Source organism: Eucyclogobius newberryi, unplaced genomic scaffold (assembly GCF_026437365.1).
Source record: "Eucyclogobius newberryi isolate DKJ021-1_F unplaced genomic scaffold, fEucNew1.0.hap1 SCAF_10, whole genome shotgun sequence".
NCBI lineage: Eukaryota > Metazoa > Chordata > Actinopteri > Gobiiformes > Gobiidae > Eucyclogobius > Eucyclogobius newberryi.
In genome coordinates, this window is record NW_027315724.1 from 24,865,953 (window position 1) to 24,889,531 (window position 23,579).

Here is a 23,579-nt window from a genome sequence, read left to right on the forward strand (position 1 = left end):
AGCTGCAGCGGCCTCTCCTGTTACTGACCCCGCTGCACTAAGACCTAACTGGGAACGGAACATCTCCCTACAGGGATCAATAACGCCTCACATTAGCTGAGTAATGCACAGCAATCGCCAAATTACCAGTGCAAATCGCTGCGCTGTGTTCGTCATGAATCAACACACGACGAGACAGCTGAGAGTGGAAAGTGTCACACGTGCTCCACCGCCGCCGCTCCACCGCCGCTCCTCCACCGCCGCTCCTCCACCGCCGCTCCTCCACCGCCGCTACACCGCCGCTCGAGCTAGAGGAGGAGGCAGGACGAGGAACAGTTCAGATTAACATGTGCAAGACCATAGTGCCCGTGTTAGAACCCTGGAAATTAAACACTGGTGTCTAAATAAGGAGAAAGAAGACAGGAGCATAGACATATTCACTTCTGAAATATACCAACAGCTGTGTTTTGACAACATAAATGTATCAAAAATATCAATCATATCAAGATTGTTACTGTGAACATATGCAAAGAATATTGAAATTTGTCTAATAAAACAAACACACCGGGACATCTGCTTCAAACTGAGATGATCTGACCCTTACATTGCACATTGAAGACACTGGACTCACACGTGTTTAGATTTGAGCTGCCATTTGACCCCAGAGCGTCAGGTGTAGAGCAGACCCATGTGGAATAGTTGAGTAGTACATTTCTTTCCATAACGATGAATGACACATGAATGATACAGAAACAAGCACAAAAAAGTCGTAATGTGTGACGTGCAGGGACTGTTATATCACCTTTATCTTCTTGTGTGACTTTACGAATGTTTAAATGTTTACTCTTATATTGTTTCACCCTCACTATCTTCCCGATAAACTTGGAAAGCCTTTGAGATCGTCACGTTGCACCCCCGATCCTAATCCGCACTCCTCTAGCCGCGTGGAAATCTGAAATCATATCACTCAGCTCCTTAATTACACTGCATTAAGCCGTCCCATCCCAGCGGCAATGCGGAGCGCAACCGGGACCGCGCTTCTGGGCCCTATCGTCGGCACAATCTTCCCGTCTCTCTGATAGCGCCGTTTTGCCTCATCCAGCGCGGGAAAGGGGGGGACTCGCGACAGATCTTGCGAGATAAAACAGCCACCCTCGCCCCAGCGCTGCCACACTAATGGTTTATAAATATCTCCTTCAAAGTGTGGCGGAGGTGCGAGGGCGGCGGGCTGTCGTGGTGTAGCGTTGCAGGCCCATTTAGGCACTGCTGACACCGATTTCCATGGCCCTCGCCCCTCTGAGCGCACGGGACAGGGGTGAGGGAAAGGGGACTTGTGATGGACAGCTGGGCAGCCGCCGGTTCAACACTACTAGTAACTCCTTAAATGTAAGCACCCTAATGGCTCATTCGAAGGGAGCTAACCCTCTTAATGGCACAATGGGCGTCCTTGTTTGCGCCTAAACAGCTACAGGTTGTGTGGTGTTTGCTAATGACCTGTAGAAACACAACCCTTACTAGTGTGTGTTTTTTTTTTCCCAGCACAAAGGGCATCATGGTCAAACATATTAGATATACAAGCTATAAAACAGACATGAGAGGCATTTAACGCCTTGCACAAACATGGGGGGGCTCTGTAAGTGTGAATACATAATCACAGATGTAAACGATCTCTGTAGGACAAGCTGCAAATACTCAAACGGGTTGTAAGCTTATTCAGGCACCATTATGTATAAGCACAAATATGTCCAGTTAAGCAAAGCAGGTGTATTTTCTTTATAATACCCCTGTGGTAGCGATAAGCTGGAGGGAGAGTTTGTCCTTTTGCACGGTTAACTGTCCTCACTCTTGTAAATCTGTATTTCAGGGAGTTTCATATTCCCGTAGGATTCAAGGTTAAATGGTTTAAGCCTTTATTGGTCACAGTTCAAAGTCGTGTTGGATGTGAATGGTGAAAGCAAGAGCACTGCCTTCACTCTGATTGGAACATTATTTCACTCAATTGAAGTCATAAGGCGCTGGTACAGCTGGCAGCCCGGTGTAAACGCTCTCTCTTCTTTCTCACACTTATTGTTCTTTATCTCCTATATTTTGTAAATATAGTTAGTATATTTTTTTACTGTACGATAGGGACACGTGCTGGAATAGTTTTTTAATTCAACTGTTTTTGACTTTTTTCGGCTGGATTTGAGCGTTTTTCGTTGCGTTCGTTGTGTTGTTGTGACGTGAGCTAGCTCCGAGTGAGCCCACCAGCCCCCCCCCCCGCGCCCTCCGGCCGCCGCTAAAGTACGGCGTGTCGTCGGTACACGTTTATATACACGTTTATATGAAAGAGGAACTTCACGAACGATCGGGACACGCACTGGAATCGCTTTAAATTAACTTGTTTTGACTTTATTCGGCTGGATTGAGTGTTTTCGTCGTGTCGTGGCGATGTGTCTTGGCTCTGAGTCCCCCGGCTCCGGCCCCGCCCCCCGGCCGGCGCCGTACCGCGTTTACACAAAGGAGGAACTTATGAAACTGCGGAGAACAGTCGTCTTACCCGGAGATCGTCACGTTATCCCGGCGGACATCCTAAAGAAAACGCAACGAGGCAGACGGGCTGGACGTGAACTCCGAGAGAAGAGAGGGACAAACAGGAAGTCGGTTCCCGCCGTAGTCATAGGTAACGTGAGGTCCCTTCAAAATAAAATGACGGAAATAGCGAGCCTCATGCGGTCCCAGATGATGTATAGGGACAGCAGCGTCTTGATTTTCACAGAGACCTGGTTAACAGCAGAAATGCCAGACTCTATTGTAGGTTTGGACAATTTTCATCTGCTGCGGGCGGACAGAACGAGAGAATCCGGGAAGAAAAGAGGTGGAGCTCTGGCGGTGTATGTGAACACGAGCTGGTCCAAACCCGAACACTGCACAGTGAGGGAGCAGCTATGTAACAAGGATATTGAACTATTGGCTATTGGCATGAGGCCATATTATCTGCCCCGGGAGTTCTCACATGTGATTTTGATCGCAGTCTATGTGGCCCCGTCTGCCAATGCTGAAAATGCTTGTGAAGCACTGCTCTCCTGCACTTGTAGGCTGCAAACACAGCATCCACAGGCTCTCTTCCTCATCTCTGGTGACTTTAACCACGCTTCTCCCTCTTCTGTTCTACCAAAATACACCCAGTATGTTACCTGCCCCACCAGAGAGAATAGAACATTGGACTTGTTTTTTGCCAACACCAAGGAGGCTTATTCTTCTTCCCCCCTCCCTCCCCTGGGCAGCTCGGACCACAACCTTGTACATCTGAGGCCTGTGTATGAACCCATCGTGCGCAGGCAGCCTGTGGTGTCCCGTGAGGTGAGGATGTGGTCTGCTGAGAGCGAGGAGGCTCTGAGGGACTGCTTCAGCACCACTGTCTGGACTGAGCTTTATGACCCACATGGGGAGGACATCAACACCATCACAGAGTGCATCACGGACTACATCAACTTCTGTTTTGAGAACATTGTTCCCTCCCGGACGGTGCGGTGTTTTCCAAACAACAAGCCATGGATTAACCGTGAACTGAAGGCTCTGCTGAAGGAGAAGAAGAGAGCCTTCAGGTCAGGGAACAAGGAGGAGCTGAGGACTGTGCAGAAGGAGCTGAGGAGGAAGATCAGGCAGGCTGAGGCCGGCTACAAGAGCAGGATGGAGGAGCAGCTGCAGCAAAAGAACATTCAGGGAGTGTGGAGGAGCCTGAAAACCATCTTGGGCTTCAAAATCCCCCCTGCCCAGACAGAGGGGGATCTACAGTGGGTGAATGATTTAAATGCTCACTTCTTGAGGTTTGATCGGTCACCCGCCCCTCCCCCTGCACAGCTGCATGCTCCCTCTTCCACAGCTGGACAATGCCCTGCATCTGTTCCTCTTCGCTTATCTGCCCCGGACCATCAGCTCCCCACTTCGCCTGGACTCACCCATCCCCCCAGCACACGGTCCCCCTGCCAACCACTGACTGTCACAGCAGCACAGGTGAGGAGTGAGCTGAAGAGGATTAAAGTGAGGAAGGCAGCAGGACCTGATGGCATCAGCCCCAGGCTCCTTAAGTCCTGCGCAGATGAACTGTGTGGAGTTATGGAGCATGTCTTCAACATGAGCCTGAAGCTGAGGGTGGTACCACAGGTCTGGAAGACCTCCTGTCTGGTACCTGTGCCTAAGACACCGCGCCCCAAAGACCTCAACAGCTTCAGGCCAGTGGCTCTCACGTCCCACCTGATGAAGACACTGGAGCGGCTAGTCCTGGACCACCTCCGCTCCACCGTGAGCTCAGCCATGGACCCGCTGCAGTTTGCATATCGGTCTGGCATATGGAGGACGCCGTCATCTCCCTGCTGCACCGCTCTCTCTCTCACCTGGAAAAGCCTGGCAGCTCTGTGAGGATTCTGTTCTTCGATCTCTCCAGCGCCTTCAACACCATCCAGCCGCTGCTCCTGAGGGACAAGCTGGAGACGGCTGGTGTGGAGTATGACCTGACAGAGTGGATCCTGGACTACCTCACGGACCGACCCCAGTTTGTGAGAGCCCGGAACTGTGTGTCTGACACTCGGACCTGCAGTGTGGGGGCGCCCCAGGGCACTGTCCTCGCGCCCTTTCTCTTCACCCTTTACACTGCAGACTTCAGACATGACACGGACAGCTGTGTCCTGCAGAAGTTCTCTGACGACTCTGCCATCATCGAACTCATCACGGATGACGATGACGCGGAGTACAGAGGACTGGTGCAGGACTTTGTGGACTGGTGTCAGCGGAACCACCTCCTCATCAACGCGGGGAATACCAAGGAGATGGTGGTGGATTTCCGCAGACGCCACCCCACTGCCCCCTCACCAGTGAACATCCAGGGACGGGACATTGAGAGAGTGGACTCATACAAGTACCTGGGTGTTCATCTGAACCACAAACTGGACTGGACTCATAACACAAACGCACTGTACAGGAAGAGCCAGAGTCGGCTCTACCTCCTGAGGAGACTCAGGTCTTTTGGAGTGACAGGGCCACTCCTGAAGACCTTCTACGACTCTGTGGTGGCATCAGCCCTCCTGTACGGTGTGGCCTGCTGGAGCAGCAGCATCACAGAGAGGGAGAGGAAGAGGCTGGACAGAGTCATCAAGAAGTCCAGCTCCGTCCTGGGCTGTGCTCTGGACTCGGTGCAGGAGGTGGGGGACAGGAGGGTCCTGGCTAGATTCACATCTATGCTGGACCATGAGTGTCACCCCCTGCAGGACACTCTCTCCGCTCTGGAGAGCAGCTTCAGTGAGAGACTGATCCACCCTCGCTGTGTGAAGGAAAGGTTCCGTAGGTCTTTCCTTCCTGCTGCTGTCAGACTTTATAACAAAAACTGTTAGTACTGAACACTCGCAATAATGACCTAACCTAATACTGATGTGCAATTCTGTCATACGTGCAATTGCTGTTGGAATTCATGTGCAATTACTGTGCAATTACTGTGAAATTCATGTGCAATCTATGTGCTGTCGTGACACATATTCATGTGCAGTTACTGTCGGGATCACATGCAATGGTATTTATGTATTTATTTGTCTATGGGAGTTTTTATTTATTTATAGGAGATCTTCTACTGAAAGTGTTTTTCAGACTTCCTATAAGTGATCTGTTCTTCTGTATCTACCTCTGTATCTTCCTGCGTTGCACCAATGAAATTTCCCCATGTGGGACAATAAAGGAATTGCTTATCTTATCTTATCTTATATTGTGGAATCACACTTAACTTAACTCTACATTTTCACACCAAAAACACGGCCAGGAATGTTGTCATCTTAATGTTCCAGACCAGAATTGTTCCAAGAAGGATCTTTCAGCTAATATTCCTTTCCTTAGTTCTTTTAGTCTATGTACATTATGTTTGGGCACATAACAAATCAGTGTCTCCATGAAGTCGTAATTGCTTTCATGAGATACCGTTTCTCTGCAGTCTCTTCTCTTCCTGTATCAGTCGACTTGTCTTCCTGCTAGACGTTTGTTTGAGAAGTTTTCATGTCTTTTAACTTGGCTTTTTCATTTGTTGTTGTCTTGACCCCTAAAACGTTTGATCGTAAACTCCTTCACACATTTCGGTGGCTGGCACCTGAAGTAAAACATTCTGTTGAAGTGCATTCAGTGGTTGGTCAAAAATGCTCGTCTGAGAATCATGTGCAGATTAAACGAGTTTAGAGCCAAGCATAGAGAATCAATTTCAACACAATGGAAAGTTAAAAGGGATTAAATTGAGTGAGACGAGATAGCGTGCCCAAAACACGCAAAAATAGCTGCAGAGATTACAGAAATGTAATCCAATTGAGAAACCTTACCCAAATATTTATTATGAAGCACCATCTGTTTCCAGGCCTGCAGGGTCAATGCAGAGGCACTTTTACTCCTGCACGCCGGCACTGCTGTCCTACATTCAGCTCTTTCTTGTCGGGTACAAAGTTAGAGAATAACCCAATTTCCTCCTTTGTTATTACAAATGCTCCTTTTTAGTCCACAGCAGTAGTGGTGCTTCACAGCAGCTATTTTCAAAATAAAGGTCACATCTGCTGTTCCTAATAAAGTGTTCTTCTGTGTAAGGAACGCTTCTGATTAAAATAATGTAAATAATGCATGATTGTGTTTAATGACTGTGCTTCAGAGAGGCATTTGAACGCTTTGTTGACATTGTAAGTAGAAGTTGTAGATACGTTTAAAAATGGATAAATCAGTATTGTTCTTTTGGAGAGATGCAAAACTTGAATATCAAGTATATTTCCTACCATGAAAACTATTACACCATTACTGTGACAGCAAAAAGAGCTGATTAGAAATAAATTTAACAGAAATGTCATCTACAATCTTCCAAACAAGAATATAAAATTATGTTTCTGCCCTTTTCTGTAAAATGTTCTGGTCCATTCACGATTTGTGGCACATTTTAGCATATTCTGGATCTATTGTGAAAATATTTTCAGAATCTTGGTGTTCATCCCAAAAAATATTGGGATATTACTCTTTGTCTATATTGCCACCTGTAACTATACAACAATGCAATGAATACCAAACTTGAAGGCATAAGTGTCTAAGGGAGATTTAGACACAAATGACACAAGATGAGACACGACCCGAGTCTGAAGATGAGATTTTGACATAATATATAATAAATCATAATACATAATAAATACATTTACATTATATATATATAATTTATATTATAATGTATATAAATAAATAAATAAATACATATGTTTATTTCTTTTTTTAAACAATATTATATATTTTTAAGAATCAATTCAGTAAAAAGAGTGTTTGTATCAAAATATGATCATCATTATTTTACAATTGTAATGTAATGTAAGTCTTACTGTGGAAGACAGAGTCATCTTTAAATTGTGTCCTGTCCCATTCAAGCAAATGAACAGCACAGTGTGAATGAATGAAGTGACAACATCATATGTGAGATGACACTGAGGTTGAGCTGCTAATTCTATTATGTCACTATTCAAATACGTATTTAAAACATTATTAAGAGTATTTTGTTTGGCAAAACTGAGCAATATTATATACAATAAGAAAAGTATGATTGTTGTTGTGTTCAAATGCTTTATAAGTTACATGTCAAAATGGACATATTTCATGTTGCTAGTTTATTGGCCCCTCCAGACGTGAATCTACTCACACTTTTCTGTATATAACTGCTGATAACAGCAGGGCTTTATAATAATTATTTTTAACAGCTGGAGTACTCTGGGATTTCCAACTGTTAAGAGGTGTAGAAGTCAAGTGAAGATGCACATAAATCGCGGGACAGGGAGGAGGAGCAGATTACTGGAGAGATGGAGCAGGACTGGTAAAGACACTTTACTATTCACCAGGCCCACTGCTCCGCAGGGATTTAACGGAGGTACCAGGCTCCGTCACACAGGGCAGACTTAAGACACACTGTGTACACTCACTTTGGTCTATAACATCAGCCTATATCAGCCCTATACTGTTCATTTAAGCCTAATTTTATGACTGAAGGCTAAAAGATGCTTTAACCCAGACATTATTCTCAGCTGAATTATTTGGATGTGCTGCCCTCTGTGGGTGGTTCTTGGTACCACAGAAAACACAGCCCTTCAAAGTGCTTGTTTATGGGAATACTACAGTATAGTACTTTGTGAACTCAGAGAGTGTTAGTGTTACACACTCCTGCAGTTGTAATTGCTGTTGGGCTGTAAACTCATGAACAATAGCTCTTATCCAGGATGCCCTGAGGACAAACAAAACATTGTTTTTTAAAAGAGAAGAATCCAATTAGCCGATATAAAGTGTGGCAGGGCTGAGCGATATCCCCCAGCGCAGTGTAATTAGGACAGAGTTTACACAAGCTGCACACTATCATATCTTTATCCCTCTTATTGGCAGCCTTGCTTCTTTTTTTCTCAGAAGGATTTCACTTCATCCAAATGTTGGACTGTTTTCTGTGAGCTAAGATAGCACGCTGCAGATGGAGACAGGCACAGATTAGTGAAGATTTTCTTCATTTTTATAAACAATCAAATGGCATAATTCTAAGGACAAACCCTCTATCAAAGCAGTTTGCAGTGACCACTGGACTCATTCATACCAAACTGAATGACTTCCAGAGGCTGTTACTTGTTGCTCCAAGTGGCCTGTATTTCACCTTGTCTTGTCTTAAGCAGTCTGCTGCTTAAATGTGATCTGAAAAAGGTTTATTTTTTATGATACAAACATGTTTTCTTTTTGATCATGTAAAGGCTTTGTATAAAAATCAGGCAGACAATCACAAACAACTGATATAATAATGTGTCCAGATATGCACATATTAATCTGGGGCGGCTTGTCCAGTAGAAGGCTTAGCACTGCAGCATGATTTGATGTACTGCATTTTCTTCTAATACTTCTTGGGGTCAGTTTGGGTTTTCTCTACAGACGCACAGGTTAATCTCACAGGCCTTTATAAGGACACGCAAGATGAATTCTCACGATATTTGTTTCACAAACTCTAGAACTCACTTCAGCGTGATACAGAGTGATATAGGTTAATTATCACCTTCATTAGACATTAACTCTTGACTGCCCTACAGCTGCCTGGCTTACAGCATTCATGAGGATACAAATGGTCTGTTATAGACTCATGAAAGCTGCTGCCGGTAACTATATGATGTACTATCTGTTGCAGTGATGGCACACTGACCACGGGTTAAATTATATCCATGTCCAGCTGAGCCTTGTGCTCATGTGAGGTGAAAGGATTGACCCTCAGATTGTTTAAGGATTAGTCCCTAGATTTACCTCATTCTGCAGTTCACATAGTTCCAGAGTCTTTAAGACAACGCCAAGTCACTATGTAATCTATATAATCTATATAAACCCTGGTCTGCTGGTCAGTCCATGGGTGTATGTCATGCCCCTCTCACAGCACTCTGCACTGCCCTGGTGCCAAAGCCGACCGTCTGACTCTCATACATGGGCGGGTTTTTTTGTCTGAAGAGAAGGAAGGCGTGTCTGTGTGAACAGATGTGGAGACCACGGTTGTGTAGGAATCATAACGCCTGCTCTCTCCACATCCCCTTTCTAATCACCTTCCCTCTCTATGAGTATTTTAACATCCATGACCTAGATTCACAATTTGCTAAAGGATTTACCGCAGTAGCTGTAGTTTCCCTTGTCTTTGGGATAGTTTTGGAGCAGACTTCAAACTGGAGCTGCCAACAGCGACAGGCTGCTGGGATCAGCTGATCCAGCTACAGCTGGGCAGCTCAGGTGACGGAGCACCTTGTGAGTTTTACTATAGTTTTTTATTTGTATCGAGTGCTCATCCTTATCACATTGTTTCATGCTTGTCTTTTCATCATTGTTGTCACTGGATGTGTAAGTATATACTTATTGTATTTGTGTTGTGATTGATGGTGTTTTGCAGGTGACACTCAGGGAGTGGAGATCCCCACTAAAGTGATCGAGGTAGTGAAAGGTCGGATGGTGATGCTGCAGGCCTGGTACAGCCCCAGCTTGGACATCAGTAAAAACGTTGTCATCTGGACCTTTGAGACTAACAAATCCACTCCGGTGAGAGCTCATCGTTGCACTGCATCTCTCTGCTCTTTTTAGACTGACCTATACAACAAGCGGAAAACGTTTTTATTTCAAACATGATACTTTTGAATTAATTAGAAAAAAGTGGCTGTGCAGAGATTAGGATTATTTTTCATTTCTGATTCAGCAGAAGCAAGCAATATTATGAAAAAAAAATCCAACTAATGACATCCCATCTGCCAATATACTTTAGCTGGACATATATGTGTGCTGGTGTCACATTCTATATTAGTGATTAATGTGATCTTAGTTTCACCCTGCAATGCCTCTCTCAAACAGAAAATCTGCTTTAAAACTCACACCATCTGTATGGATATGGATTACTGTTGATTGCTGCTGTATTCATATTCTGTACATCTTTATATGTAAAGTGAACCAATTGATAGCATTTTATGAATGTTTTTGATTGTGAAGTATATTTGAAAAACATTCAAATATATCAATCATTTATGTTTCACAAAAATTAATGTATGTTTTTTGCATACGGCAGGTAATCAACTTCAGCTCAGGTAAGGTCGGTTATGGCCAAAATGTGTTCACCAAAAGAGTGAGCTTCTCTGCGGAGATGCCCTCAGCAAACCTCTCCATCTACATCAACAACACGCAAGAGTCAGACAGCGGGCGCTACGTCTGCCAAGTCGTCGTCCCGGGAGAAGATTTTATTTCAGGACAACTGAGCCTAAATGTCAAAGGTAAGAACCACTGCACCGGAAATATTTCAAAGGTCATAGTGCAGTGTTAATAAACATTCTCAACACACGTAGACGTATATATCCAAGATTCAGGCCGACATCATGACCGAGCCGTGATGGGGCCAGTTGTCATTATGTAGAATGAAGTCACTTTAAGTCGTCCATCTCTTATGTTTGCACTGATTTCCATTTATGCCGTTTATATGGCCTCTGCTAATGGAAGCGCTAAATTAAAGCTTTACACACAGCTTTAAGATAAGATAAGATAAACCTTTAATATCCACACAAGGGGAAATTTCATTGTTACAACGCAGTAGAACAGGAGGAAAGGACAGATTATAGGAAGTTTCAAAACACACTCTAAACTCGTATGAACAAAACAAAAAACTCTTGTTAACAAAACTCCTCTCCTATCTTAATAGGGAATGGAGGGGGGGAAATAAAATAAAATAGATAATAAAAATACAAAATAAAGATAAAAATCAGATAATAATAATAACATAATGATAATAGAATAAAATAAAAATAAAGTAAAAATAGCTAGCACAAGACTAGGTAATACTATTAGCAGGTAAGTAAACCGTATAAAAAAAAACAAAATAGAACACTCTTATTTACAGGTATTGCACATGGTTGATTCAGTATTGCACATGAATATGATGGTATTACACATGGTTACATCAGTATTGCACTTGTTCAGGGCTGACAGTGTTGGTTGTAGAGTCTGACAGCAGCAGGAAGGAAAGATCTGCAAAACCTCTCCTTTACACAGCGAGGGTGGATTAAAGTTCACAAGAGAGTCATCGCTTCTATTGACTTGACTCTCCACAGTCCCACCGTCGCCCCCTGTCTGCACCATGACAGGAAACCCCGTGGTGAGGGGGAATGTCACGTTGAGCTGTACATCCAGCCAGGGGAAACCTACTCCTCAATACAAATGGACCAAGGCTGCACCCGTGTCTGAGGTCTTCTTTTCACCAATGCAAAGTAAGTCTCTTAAAGTCTTCAAAGCTTGGGACAAAACAAGATGGTCAAATATTGTATCTGTGAGTGTTGGGACAATGTCTTATTCTTGTGGAGTAGATAAGCCAAATGAGTCCAAGCGAATGCTCTGTTGATCTTTGACCTTGCGTTGCCCTTTCGGTCACACATAGACAGATTTCCCCGACAGACGTTTCAATTGTTTTGCTCTGATTCGGTGTCAGGCTGTCATGTTCGAGTGTCAAATCCTCTTTCCAGCTTGACTCGAACCATCCACAGATAGAGACGCGAAACAAGAGGTTTTATTATGTTTCTGAATCCTCTTGTCGAATTACAGCCAGTGAATTGCAATTTTGTCTTCATATTTAATATTATTTTAAAATGTAACCAATCAAACATGGAATATAATAAGTCTTAAATAAGGCTTGACACCCTTCAAATCCAGTGGTAAATGTATACTCCTGAAAATTAAATCATTCAATAGAAATAAGGCTACTTTATCACTTAATGGGCAGTGTATTTTGTGTGTTTAGGGGTCGCGAATGCCAACTGTTGTTATTATTATGGGGGTCACGACAGAAAAGGGTTGAGAATCACTGATTTGAAGCACAAAAATGACCCCCACTGCTCAGACAATCACGTCCCGCCCTCCTGCCAATGCTGTTATGTTGACTGAAATCTATAGGATAAAAGGAATTATATGTGACCTTTATACAGTTTTATACGTATTTACATGAGGGTGTGGTAGTTATTATTGTGACTAATTGACAACTGAAATAATCATTAACCAATTTAAAAATCTTTAATCGTTGATCTTAAAGTGATTTTTACACATGCCATTTAAAGACACTGTCATTATTGAACCAAAATGAAACAAAAAGAACATACAATTTAGGATTTTTTTCAAGAAACCTGATAAAATAACCAAATGTCCACTTGCTAAGTTGTTTTTAAAAAATCTCCAAGACATAATATAAATAATCACTAACTAGTCGATCAAATAATAGTTAGTTTCAGCCCTAGAGGTACTGTATTTACACATTATGGAATGTAATAGAGCAGTGTTTCTCAAACTGTGGTACGTATAGCTCTCTGCAGGTTGAGTATTGACTGTATTTAGAGCCAAATCTTGTACTGTTTCTGTAGGAAGGGTTAATCATTAAGGAGAACAACCTCACCCGTGGTTTAGTCTCATTTTAGAACATGTGTAGTGTTCATTTAGGCCTGATAAAGTCCAGAATTAGTTTGGGCAGTACTCGGAAAGCCAAATATTATCTTGTGACAACCTGTAACTGTAATAGAGTAATATTAACTTAACACATAATTGTCAGTTTCAGCGGATTCTCTGCCATCTACTCATTTCCTGCCGACCTTGTGTCTAACCCATGTCATAGATTGATCAGATCTTTTAGAACCATAAGTTGGATTTGGGACTCTCTGGACTGGTCTCTCCTCTGTCGTGTTTTCCTTACTCTCTCTCACTCACTCACTGTGTCTCACATATCTTCATCTCTTCATCTCTTCATCTCTTCTCCTGCACAAATAAACCAGAATGGAGATCTTGCCCGCAGCCCATGCTTGTCCTTGGGTTCATGGGTAAGGGCTTTCACTCATATCCTCTACCGTCAGATCCCTCATAGTCACCACTTCCAGCAGCATTAGACCTGTAGGAAGAATGTAAAGGGAACAAACTCAACCCAGCAATGTCACAAATATAAATGAATATCATCACCTGTGGTAGAAAAGGTGTAGGTGTTAACTCACACATTCATCATAGAAGGCAAACAGGACAACAAGTCCACAGTTTTCCAAAATCCTGTCGTTTGGCACGTCTAAATGATTTTAACATAATATAGATATCAAACAAGATAAGTATAACACACATTATGTAATCGATAATATAATGTTTGTAAATGTAAAGGGTTGAGTTTCATTTCCTGTGCACTGTATTTGATTTGCCATCCACTGTCCATTCATCTTATGTATGTATCTTATGTATCTTATGTCTCACAGTACAGTAAACCTATAGACTCATAGTACTGTAAACCTATAGACTCATAGTACAGTAAACCTGTAAACCCATAGTACAGTAAACCTATAGACTCATAGTACTGTAAACCTATAGACTCATAGTACAGTAAACCTGTAAACCCATAGTACAGTAAACCTATAGACTCATAGTACTGTAAACCTATAGACTCATAGTACAGTAAACCTGTAAACCCATAGTACAGTAAACCTATAGACTCATAGTACAGTAAACCTATAGACCCATAGTACAGTAAACCTATAGACTCATAGTACTGTAAACCTATAGACCCATAGTACAGTAAACCTATAGACCCATAGTACAGTAAACCTATAGAGCCACAGTAAACCTATAGACTCACAGTACAGTAAACCTATAGACCCATAGTACAGTAAACCTATAGACTCATAGTACAGTAAACCTATAGACTCATTGCACAGTAAACCTATAGAGCCACAGTAAACCTATAGACTCATAGTACAGTAAACCTATAGACCCATAGTACAGTAAACCTATAGACTCATAGTACAGTAAACCTATAGACCCATAGTACAGTAAACCTATAGACCCATAGTACAGTAAACCTATAGACCCATAGTACAGTGAACCTATAGACTCATAGTACTGTAAACCTATAGACTCATAGTACAGTAAACCTATAGACTCATAGTACTGTAAACCTATAGACTCATAGTACAGTAAACCTATAGAGTCATAGTACAGTAAACCTATAGACTCATAGTACTGTAAACCTATAGACTCATAGTACAGTAAACCTATAGACCCATAGTACAGTAAACCTATAGAGTCATAGTACAGTAAACCTATAGACTCATAGTACAGTAAACCTATAGACTCATAGTACTGTAAACCTATAGACTCATAGTACTGTAAACCTATAGAGTCATAGTACAGTAAACCTATAGACTCATAGTACAGTAAACCTATAGACTCAGATGGGCATCTGTTCCTTGTCGAGATTAAAGTTTGTCTTATCAAGTTGAAATAGCTGTGAGAGTTTTCAATTCAATTAGCAAGACTTTTTTTTTTTTTAACTATTGATTTGCTTAATTGACACAATGAATGTGTCTAATTTAGCACAGAATCAGTTTTTAACTTTTTCAATTTGGCAGGATACTGGAATTCAAAGAACGTAAACCTATTTGTTATAAATTCAACACAAATATAAACTGTAGCTTCAAAATTCTAACAGTTATTTATGATTGAACATTTTAAAAATAGAGTGAAATCATTCCGTGTATTAATCGTCACATCTGCAGCGTGTGAAAACGGAGCTGATTTACATTCACCACATGTGAAGTCTCATGGCTTTGATGAATGTCGCTCATTGACCTTGCAGTAATGGCAGCATCATATGAGTAATGCTCCGCCTCAGCACCTAAACCACGTCAGCCCCCTCTGGCCTCCATCACTGTGAGGCTTGAACTCACTCCAAGCTCAGTCAGCGAACATGTGGCTAATCCTCAAAACTGGGTTTTGTTTCTCACAGCTGGTTTTCAAGCTGGGCTATTAAACTGTGTCATTATACAGGTGCTGTCCCTACTCCAGAAAGTTTCACAGTTCATTGTAAGACAGGCTGTTATTGATTTTTTTAAATGCGTTTTACTTTGTACAATAAACTATAAGGTGCGGTTTGTGGGACTTAATCTTGGTCTGAACGCTGTAGCAGATGGTGCAAACACAGAGCACATTAGAACCAGACATTGAGATAAATACAGAGGATGATATTTTGATTTATTTTTCTGATCCAATACCGACATATGTTTTTTTTTTACCATTTAATCTGAAATTCTTCATTTTGTTTTGACTGCATTATTATTTCTCTATCTATTGACCTTTATTTAAGTCCCACTGAGTCCTGGCCCCAGAGGGGAGGAGCCTATATTATTGCCTGCCTCAGTATCAGTAAACAAGCTTGAAAGTGAACCAGAAGACGAAACCTTATCAGTGCATTATAGGGCTTTACAAAATATAGTATAGCAGCCATTTCCCCTGTCTCCATGAAAGCAAAATGACACCCGATTAAATCATATTGCGAAGTGATATCTGAAATTGGACTACGGAGGATTTGTGGAGATAAGTCTCTCATAAAGCTTGTTTATTTCTCTGCAATCTGTGTTGCTACAAACACCATTAAGAAGTCCAAAGAAGAATTGATTGTGTTTGATGGTAATACCCAGCTCAAACCACAGTAATGGCCAAACACAAATCCGTGTCATGACCTCAGAAGTGAGAAAAGATTAAAGAAAAGTGTTGTAAAGGGTCATCCTGAAGGAGCCCATAATTCAGCAAGAACTACAGACAATACAAGGCAGAAAGGAGAGGGACATTTGTGTTGTAATGTAACTAACTTTTTTTTAAGTGTTGGCTGCAATTTGTAACGGCAATGAATGTTTGTGGGTCATTTAGACGTATGTCAGTCAGTCTGATGTGCTCTACAGAAACACTCCTGCTCGGTTGACCTAAACAAAATCATATCTAATCATATCTTTTTTGCAGATGAGAGGCAGGGCACGCTCCGCCTCAGTAACCTCACCAAAAGCATGTCGGGGAAGTACGTGTGCCGAGCCAGCAACACGGCCGGTTCAGACACCTGCTCCATTAACCTTGAGGTCATCACCTGTATGTATTTGATTACTTCCGTTTATCATTACAAACCCTCAGCTCCAGTTGTTAAAAGTGATGTGTTTTTTCAAGCCTCTAATGCAGGCATGATCGCTGCAGCCACTCTGGGCTCCATCGTGGGACTGGTGGCCGTGGTGCTGTTTCTCATATTTCTCCTGAGAAGAAGAGGGGACTCTGAAGAGGAAACAGCCAATGAGATCAAGTAGGGCTCATTTTAATCTTTTTACCAGATTAAAAAGGTCAATAGTGATGTTTGCTGTGGGCATCTTTGGTGTTCCCTTGTGAAACGGCATAACTGTGAAGACCCTGCAGGGACAATAAAGTAACAAACTAACCATTTTTGAGATTTGTTTCCAATTTGTTTCCAATTCCAATGCATATTATTTTGTATCAAAACATCAAATTGTGTGTATTTGAGTGCCATCACACTAACTAGGCATTCTTTCTTGTGCAGGGAGGATGCCCAAGCACCAAAACGTGTCTCATGGGCTAAGAGCACCACGGGATCGGACTTCATGTCTAAAAACGGCACACTTTCGTCCGTAGCCACCAGCCCTCACCCACGAGACCCTCAAAACTTTCACTACCCCTATTCAGACATGGGCTCTGTCATTAACGCCTACCAGCTACGGCCCGGAGAAGTCAACACCTTACACGGACTTCCAGGGTACAACATTGCAGGCTCTACTCCTCGAAAACCCAAACCACCCCCCATTGCAAATGGTGCTCCTCCGTATATGACGCGCAGTCCAGGAAACGGCGCCCCCAGCAGGCCAGAGGGTGCACAACCACAAGTCCCAGTTCCGGTCACTTTGTCTCCACAGATGAACTCGTCCACCTTGACACGTATGGGAGCTGTAGCGGTGATTGTGCCGGCTCAATGCCAAGCCGGCTCGCTCGTGTAGCAGCAGCAACTCCCCTGCGGCTAAAGGACAGATGCTAAACAGGAAGAAGTTTGCCTTGAATATAATAGTTGATGCTTTTGTATGGGACATGATTCAGCTCGTGACTCTTCAGACTGTGCTTTGATTTAGTATCATTTTTATTTGGATTAGATTTTATTCCAGAGACATATTTTTCAAATGACTACACGCAATGTGATGTTTGGTTACGCGCTATAAGAATAAAATAACAGTTTCAAGTTAACTGGTTATAACGCTTAGTTGCAATTTAATTTCGTAGACATTCTTCTGTCATGAGCAACCTAATGGTTCACATTTACTTAACTATTCTCAGGCTCCCTGCACTAAACACAATCCAGCGTTACCACTTTGTTTTCAGTTTTCTGATGTGATACAGTGAATGAGCTATTTGTTTGATAAATGGCTTTGAATTGAAACTAACTGGATGATTTGGGTGTATTATGTTGCAGATGTTTTGTATAATTTGACCTGAAAACTGTAAGCAACAATGACATGTTTTATACATTTAGTTAACAAATGTTTGCTGGTGGTCTGTTTATGTGTGGTATTGTTTCATGATGTGGGGCATAGCATTTCCCCAAATGAATACAGTACATTTAGCACTGATACAGTCGAGTTGTTGATTATTTTTTTTAATAAACTTTATTTTTTAAGGCTCTGTATGAATTATTATTTAAGGCTCTGTACATTTTTTAATTAATTGCTCTGGAAAAATAATGATCAGTTCATATTAGTTTTATTTGCTAAAGTAAAATACATTTAGAACAATAAAAACCTCTGAGACAAGTCTAAAAGTAAATCAGTAACACTACAGTAATCATGATAACATTGTAAAGGACACTTGAGGAGTGTGAGAATACAAACAATTCAAAGAAAGCAGTTTCCATTAGCGGCTTTCACAAAAGGATGTAACAGAAACATGAGCTGAGACATACGCAGAGAACTGGGAGTGATGATGAAAAATACTATCATGACTCAGACAATAGATTTCGAGAAATAATCATCCTCATGACTTCATTTGTACCTATAAAAGAATTCAAAGTGTTTTAATTGAAGATAAAAGTGTGTATCGGTGTAAAAGCTGTGACTATATAACTCACCCTCCAGGATCTGGTGTACTCTAATGTCACGGACAAACTGCTGGACGGGATAGTCCTTGAGGTAACCGTACCCCCCGTACATCTGGAGGGCCTGGTTGCAAATCTGTGAACGTGGAAGAGGTAAGAAGTGTCCTCATGCAAAACTAAATAAATACGATTGTCACTTACAGAAAAACACTCATCTGTAGCAAATAGTTTGGCCATTGAACAAAGGGAAACTGCATCAGAGCGACCCTCTTGAAGAGCTTTGGCCGCCTCTCGCACCATTAGTCGAGATGCTGTGAGTTTGGTGGCCATTTCTGCCAGTTGGAACTGAAGATACTAGAAACACATGCACTCTTTTAACACTTATGTTGTCATTTTCATTTATTGGTACAAATAAATTAATTAATATGTAGTTAATGATTGTTAATCGCTAACTGAGATTCAGGAGATGGACCACGCCTCAACCTCTTACTCCTCCTCCTCCTGTAACCACTCCTCTACTCTTTAACTACGCCTCTAATTACCCAGAAGCCCTATTAATACAGGCTCATCCCAGCATATGGTGTCGTCTCTGCTCTCTCGACCTCACTCTTCCACCCCATGTCTCTATCTTCACCTTCACACATCACCATCTAAAGGAAGGGGCGGTTCTGAATCGGCTGGGCCCCATCTTGAGCCTCTACCTAGCCAACTCTCATCGGTCTTTCATCGATATCATCATCATCATCATCATCAATAAATATTCCCTTGTATTCCATCGTTGTGGCGTGGTCCTTGCTAGTTTCTGTAAATTTAAAAAAAATACCTGGTTGTTGGACAGTGTTTCTCCAAACTGCTTACGAACTGACAGATGCTCTCGTGCCAACAACAATGACGCATGTGCAGCTCCAAGGGAACAAGATGCTGTAGAACATGTCCATTTGTATTATTTCTTGTTGAAAGAGATCCCATTTTAAATGTACATGTTTCACACGCACCAATATTAATCCTGCCTCCGTTCAAGCCTTTCATGGCAATATTAAAGCCTTGCCCTTCTTCACCGAGCCGGTTGGACACGGGAACGACACAGTCCTCAAATATCACTGCCCTGGTCGGTTGCGAGTTCCAGCCAACCTGTAAAGCACAGTCAACTCATCTACTGGTGCCATCTAGAGTTCATTAGCCAACATGGAAGCCAAAAGCGAGACAAGTCAGACATTTAAATGCTTAATATTCACCTTGCGTTCCTTTTTGCCAAAGCCGAGACCAGGGGTTCCCTTTTCCACCAGCAGACATGAAATGCCTTTGGGCCCTTTGCCTCCTGTTCTGCACATCACAACGTACACATCGGTATCTCCACCTCCGCTGATGAATGCCTAAAAGAGGTAAAAAACATGTAAATAATGCAAAGATTAAAATGGGGTCAAACACAAAATGGTGATCTTAAACCTTAGAGCCATTCATTATGTAATGGTCTCCGTTTCTTCGTGCAGTCGTGAGGAGCGACGCAGCATCACTACCACTACCTGTAAAACAAAACACATACAAATGACATTTTAACCTCTGCACACTTCTTTGGCACACAGCTTTTATCATACCTGGTTCAGTCAGACAATACGAAGCAAATTTCTCCATTGCACAAAGGTCAGGACAATACTTTTCTCTTTGTTCGTTGTTACCGAACGTGTCTATCATCCATGCACACATACTGCAAAGGAGAAATCACACAATAAAGGTGCGTTAACATATTGACTGATAATATTTATAGTCAACTCCAGATGTATAATAGATGGGTACTTGTGGATACTGATGTAAGCTGTAGTGCTGACACATCCAGTGGACAAAGCCTCAAAAATAACAGATGTGTCTAGTCGAGAAAGTCCAGAGCCCCCGACATCTGGTTGAACATATATGCCCCCAAATCCCAACTGAGCAGCTTTTTTCAAAGTCTCCACCGGAAAGATTTCCTAAGACAAGACATCAAATTTGCTTATTAAAAATCTGAATAATGACTAGTGTCGAAATACTACGCAAACCAATAGGTCTACTAACATTTTGGTCCCATTCTGCCATGTGTGGTGCCATTTCATTGGCCGCAAAGTCAAAAGCGACTTTTTGAAACTCCTTCTGTTCGTCCGTGAGTCCATGGGAAGCTGTGGAAATAACACCATTAGACAGAATCTCATGGAGACTAATTTCAACCTCATACATTTCTGACAGGATAAACCATAAGAGAAATTGTAGAAAAAGGTTCAGTTGTAGTCACATAAGATAAATTCACAAACTGTCCGCTGGAGGGCAGTGTTTAGAAGGGGAGTGTAGCTCTGTGTGGTCCAGGACTGGAGGACACAGACTGACCAATAGCAGAGTGGTGCATTCATAACACATCGTTGCTCCATTTCTATTAAATATGGCAGTAAAGAAGACAACTAACCATCACATAGCCATTGTTTGTGCTTTAGAGAACTGCCACAGACATTGTTAGCTCACGTCATGTTGTTTTGTAACATACTGTCAGAGCTTGTATGTTGTACCAAGGCCACACATCAAACACTTGAGACGTCATTTGTGGTACTTACGGTCTATACTTGAAGCTATTCCTCTGCTGGGCCCACTTCTGTTCAAGATAACACTGTGGCTTCTGCAGATGGAGGAAGCCCATCTAGTTATTCTCGCCAGAGGAGCCAGGGCTGCCATGTTTACCTTCACCGCAGCGCGAAATGCACGTTGTACGTAAGGTATGACGTCAGGACGTAGCCGCTAGTGCACATGGGTAATGGTGTTTTAGCGAGTGTTTCGTTCTGCTGGAGGGAAACAAATCTACGGAGGTAAACCGCATGACACGTGAGAAGCTTTCTAAACAGCGACAGCCCGACAATTTAGACAACCTACGTTCAATTTAAGAAGGTTAAAGGCATTAGCATTGAAACCACCAAAGCTCTTCCTTAATATTAAAACTGTTAAAACTGTAAACATTGCACACTTTATCAGCTGTGCTTCCTGTTGCCCAGTAACAGACTTGGTTCAGCGCAAGAGATGCCTCCAAAGAAACGGACCAGATCTAGTACAAAGGCAGATGCAGGTAAACACAGCCTATTTAATGTTCTATTTTTAGTCATTGGCTTCTTTGAACTCGTTGCACAGGTGAGAGTGACTTGGCTGTGGATGGTGGAGCTGCATCTGTAAAGGATGTGGATGAAACAGCAGGGAGCAGGAGGAAAGCTGCTGCTGCTGTAGTTAAAAGTGGCAAACAGGACACTGGCCCAGAGTACAGTCACTGGCTGATGAAGTCTGAGCCAGAAAGTCGGATTGAGAATGGCACTGATGTAAAGGTAAAGCTTCTGAAATATGTGCTTTAAGAAGTTCACACGCCTGAGCTGTAAATATGATGAGTGTAAATGATGTAGATGAGGTCAGATTGGTCTCACAAACGCTTTATCGGCCTGCATCAGACTTTTTCAAGCTCCTTAATACATTCAACCTATTTTTGCAAAAGTTAAAGCGTTTGCAAGAGCTAAGATGCTACAAATTTAGTTTTGTTGTTGAACAGTTTGGGATTGAAGATCTAAAAGCTTTGCCTGATCAAAGTGGCTGCTGGGATGGCGTCCGCAATTATCAGGTAGAGTTTGAAGGCACCTGTCCATCAAATAAACGTATATATGCCTGCACAATGTACCGTGGATATGTTTCTCATTGTCTGAACTTTGTTGCCATTTACAGGCACGGAATTTTATGAGGCGAATGAAAGCGGGACAGTCGGCTTTCTTCTATCACAGCAACTGTAAAGAGCCAGGCATAGCAGGACTCATGAAGGTAAACCGCTTTGATCACCGGCATTGTCACTGTATTTTTACTAACGATGAAACTGTGTGTGTTTTAGATCGTGAAGGAGGCCTACGTGGACTACACTCAGTTTGATCAAAAGGATGTTCATTATGATGCATCGAGCAAATCTGAAAACCCAAAGTGGAGCATGGTCACAAATTCCACTTCGTAAATGTATTGTATCAAATTATAAATACAAATTCTCACACTTTTGTTTCATGCGATGTAGGTGGACGTCCAGTATGAAAGAATGATGAAGCGATATCTTCCTTTGTCAGAGCTTAAGAAGTATTATCATCTGCACAGCACCAAAGGAGGACCTCTGAAAAACCTGGCTCTCTTTACACAAGCGAGACTGTCAGTTCAGCCGCTGACTAAAGGTGAGCATTTTCATATCACTGTATCATGTTGCCATAGAAATGTGATCTTTACTATTTTCTTAACAGAGGAATTTGACTTTATTCTGAGTCTGGAAGACAAGGAACTAATGGTTTAATGTGTTTTTTGTTGGAATATGTGTAAATAAACACTTCTATTCAATAAGACAGCACACATTTTTCTTTTATTTAACTAAAGCACATACTTTAATGTTTTAGAGAAGCCTTTGAAGAGTATTCAAAACAAGGACTAAAAAGATAGTAGACAAAACATTGTTTCTCTAAATCAGAAAATACAATTACAATAGATTTTGACACAATCACCTAAATTTAAAACTGTTTTAATTTATCACCACGTAATCTATCAAAGACCAGATAGTCTTGAGTTTGGCATCAATGTATTAGTTTGTTGTTGACATAAGAAATAAATGATTAGTAGTATTTACTAGGAAAAGGTTAAAAGGCAGGAGGATTGCATTTGCTTGAGAAATGTTAGGCACGACCTTCAAGTTTCTAGTATAGTTAGAGAAGAATACTATCCGACTTTAGTTTGACTTTAGCTTTGTGACACTTTCCGACCACACCTCGCACGCTGAGGTAAAGCACGAGAGATACTGCAGTTCTGTGTACAAACAGACAGGAGAAAAGGTACGCTGAACATGTCGTATTTACAGAAAGAAAAAGGATAATACTGAAAGTGTGGGTTAGAAAATACGTCTCAACTCATCCATCCAAATTTCCAGCACAGACAAAACAAACGCACTGGCGACTAAAGCAGTGCATTATGGTTTCAGGTTGGAGTTTAAATGAGTAGGAATTACACGTGGAATGTAAGAAAAATACAAACTTAGTCTAATCAATTCAAACCGTGAGGAAGACGACGACAAAACAGAATGTGGTCTCATGGAAATTAGAACGTTACATTTCACACAGTGCGAGAAGATCCCGTGGAGAAAGACCGTAACACG

General features: G+C 42.0%; 3 protein-coding genes across 5 annotated transcripts in view; 2 read left to right on the forward strand and 1 right to left on the reverse strand.

The window, feature by feature from the left end:
- esamb (endothelial cell adhesion molecule b) overlaps positions 1 to 17,368 on the forward strand; it is a 32,425-nt gene extending 15,057 nt beyond the window's left edge. The window contains exons 1-8 of one of the 3 annotated variants that reach the window (XM_072464213.1): positions 9,563 to 9,759; positions 9,902 to 10,047; positions 10,565 to 10,766; positions 11,598 to 11,753; positions 13,299 to 13,343; positions 16,297 to 16,419; positions 16,495 to 16,624; positions 16,877 to 17,368. In XM_072464213.1, the coding sequence (XP_072320314.1) occupies positions 9,958 to 10,047; positions 10,565 to 10,766; positions 11,598 to 11,753; positions 13,299 to 13,343; positions 16,297 to 16,419; positions 16,495 to 16,624; positions 16,877 to 17,327 (1,197 nt within the window). In that variant the 5' untranslated portion in view covers positions 9,563 to 9,759; positions 9,902 to 9,957 and the 3' untranslated portion in view covers positions 17,328 to 17,368. Of the gene's footprint in view, positions 1 to 9,562; positions 9,760 to 9,901; positions 10,048 to 10,564; positions 10,767 to 11,597; positions 11,754 to 13,298; positions 13,344 to 16,296; positions 16,420 to 16,494; positions 16,625 to 16,876 lie in introns of those variants that run through there. The other 2 variants (XM_072464210.1, XM_072464211.1) reach the window with 2 other exon arrangements.
- A 730-nt stretch (positions 17,369 to 18,098) lies between these two features.
- On the reverse strand, positions 18,099 to 21,124 carry acad8 (acyl-CoA dehydrogenase family, member 8). Its single transcript, XM_072464224.1, has 11 exons — positions 20,989 to 21,124; positions 20,462 to 20,562; positions 20,207 to 20,376; positions 20,008 to 20,117; positions 19,859 to 19,935; positions 19,648 to 19,785; positions 19,408 to 19,543; positions 19,236 to 19,333; positions 18,614 to 18,766; positions 18,446 to 18,548; positions 18,099 to 18,369 (listed from the first exon to the last, which is right to left on the reverse strand). The coding sequence occupies exons 1-11, from the start codon at positions 21,104 to 21,106 to the stop codon at positions 18,314 to 18,316; spliced, it is 1,260 nt and encodes a 419-aa protein (XP_072320325.1). The 5' UTR covers positions 21,107 to 21,124; the 3' UTR covers positions 18,099 to 18,313.
- Positions 21,125 to 21,445: 321 nt separating this feature from the next.
- thyn1 (thymocyte nuclear protein 1) lies at positions 21,446 to 22,744 on the forward strand. Its single transcript, XM_072456976.1, has 7 exons — positions 21,446 to 21,491; positions 21,554 to 21,741; positions 21,960 to 22,028; positions 22,130 to 22,222; positions 22,290 to 22,385; positions 22,464 to 22,614; positions 22,681 to 22,744. Exons 1-7 carry the CDS (start codon positions 21,446 to 21,448, stop codon positions 22,728 to 22,730), a joined length of 693 nt encoding a protein of 230 aa, XP_072313077.1. The 3' UTR covers positions 22,731 to 22,744.
- The last annotated feature ends 835 nt before the right edge of the window (positions 22,745 to 23,579 follow it).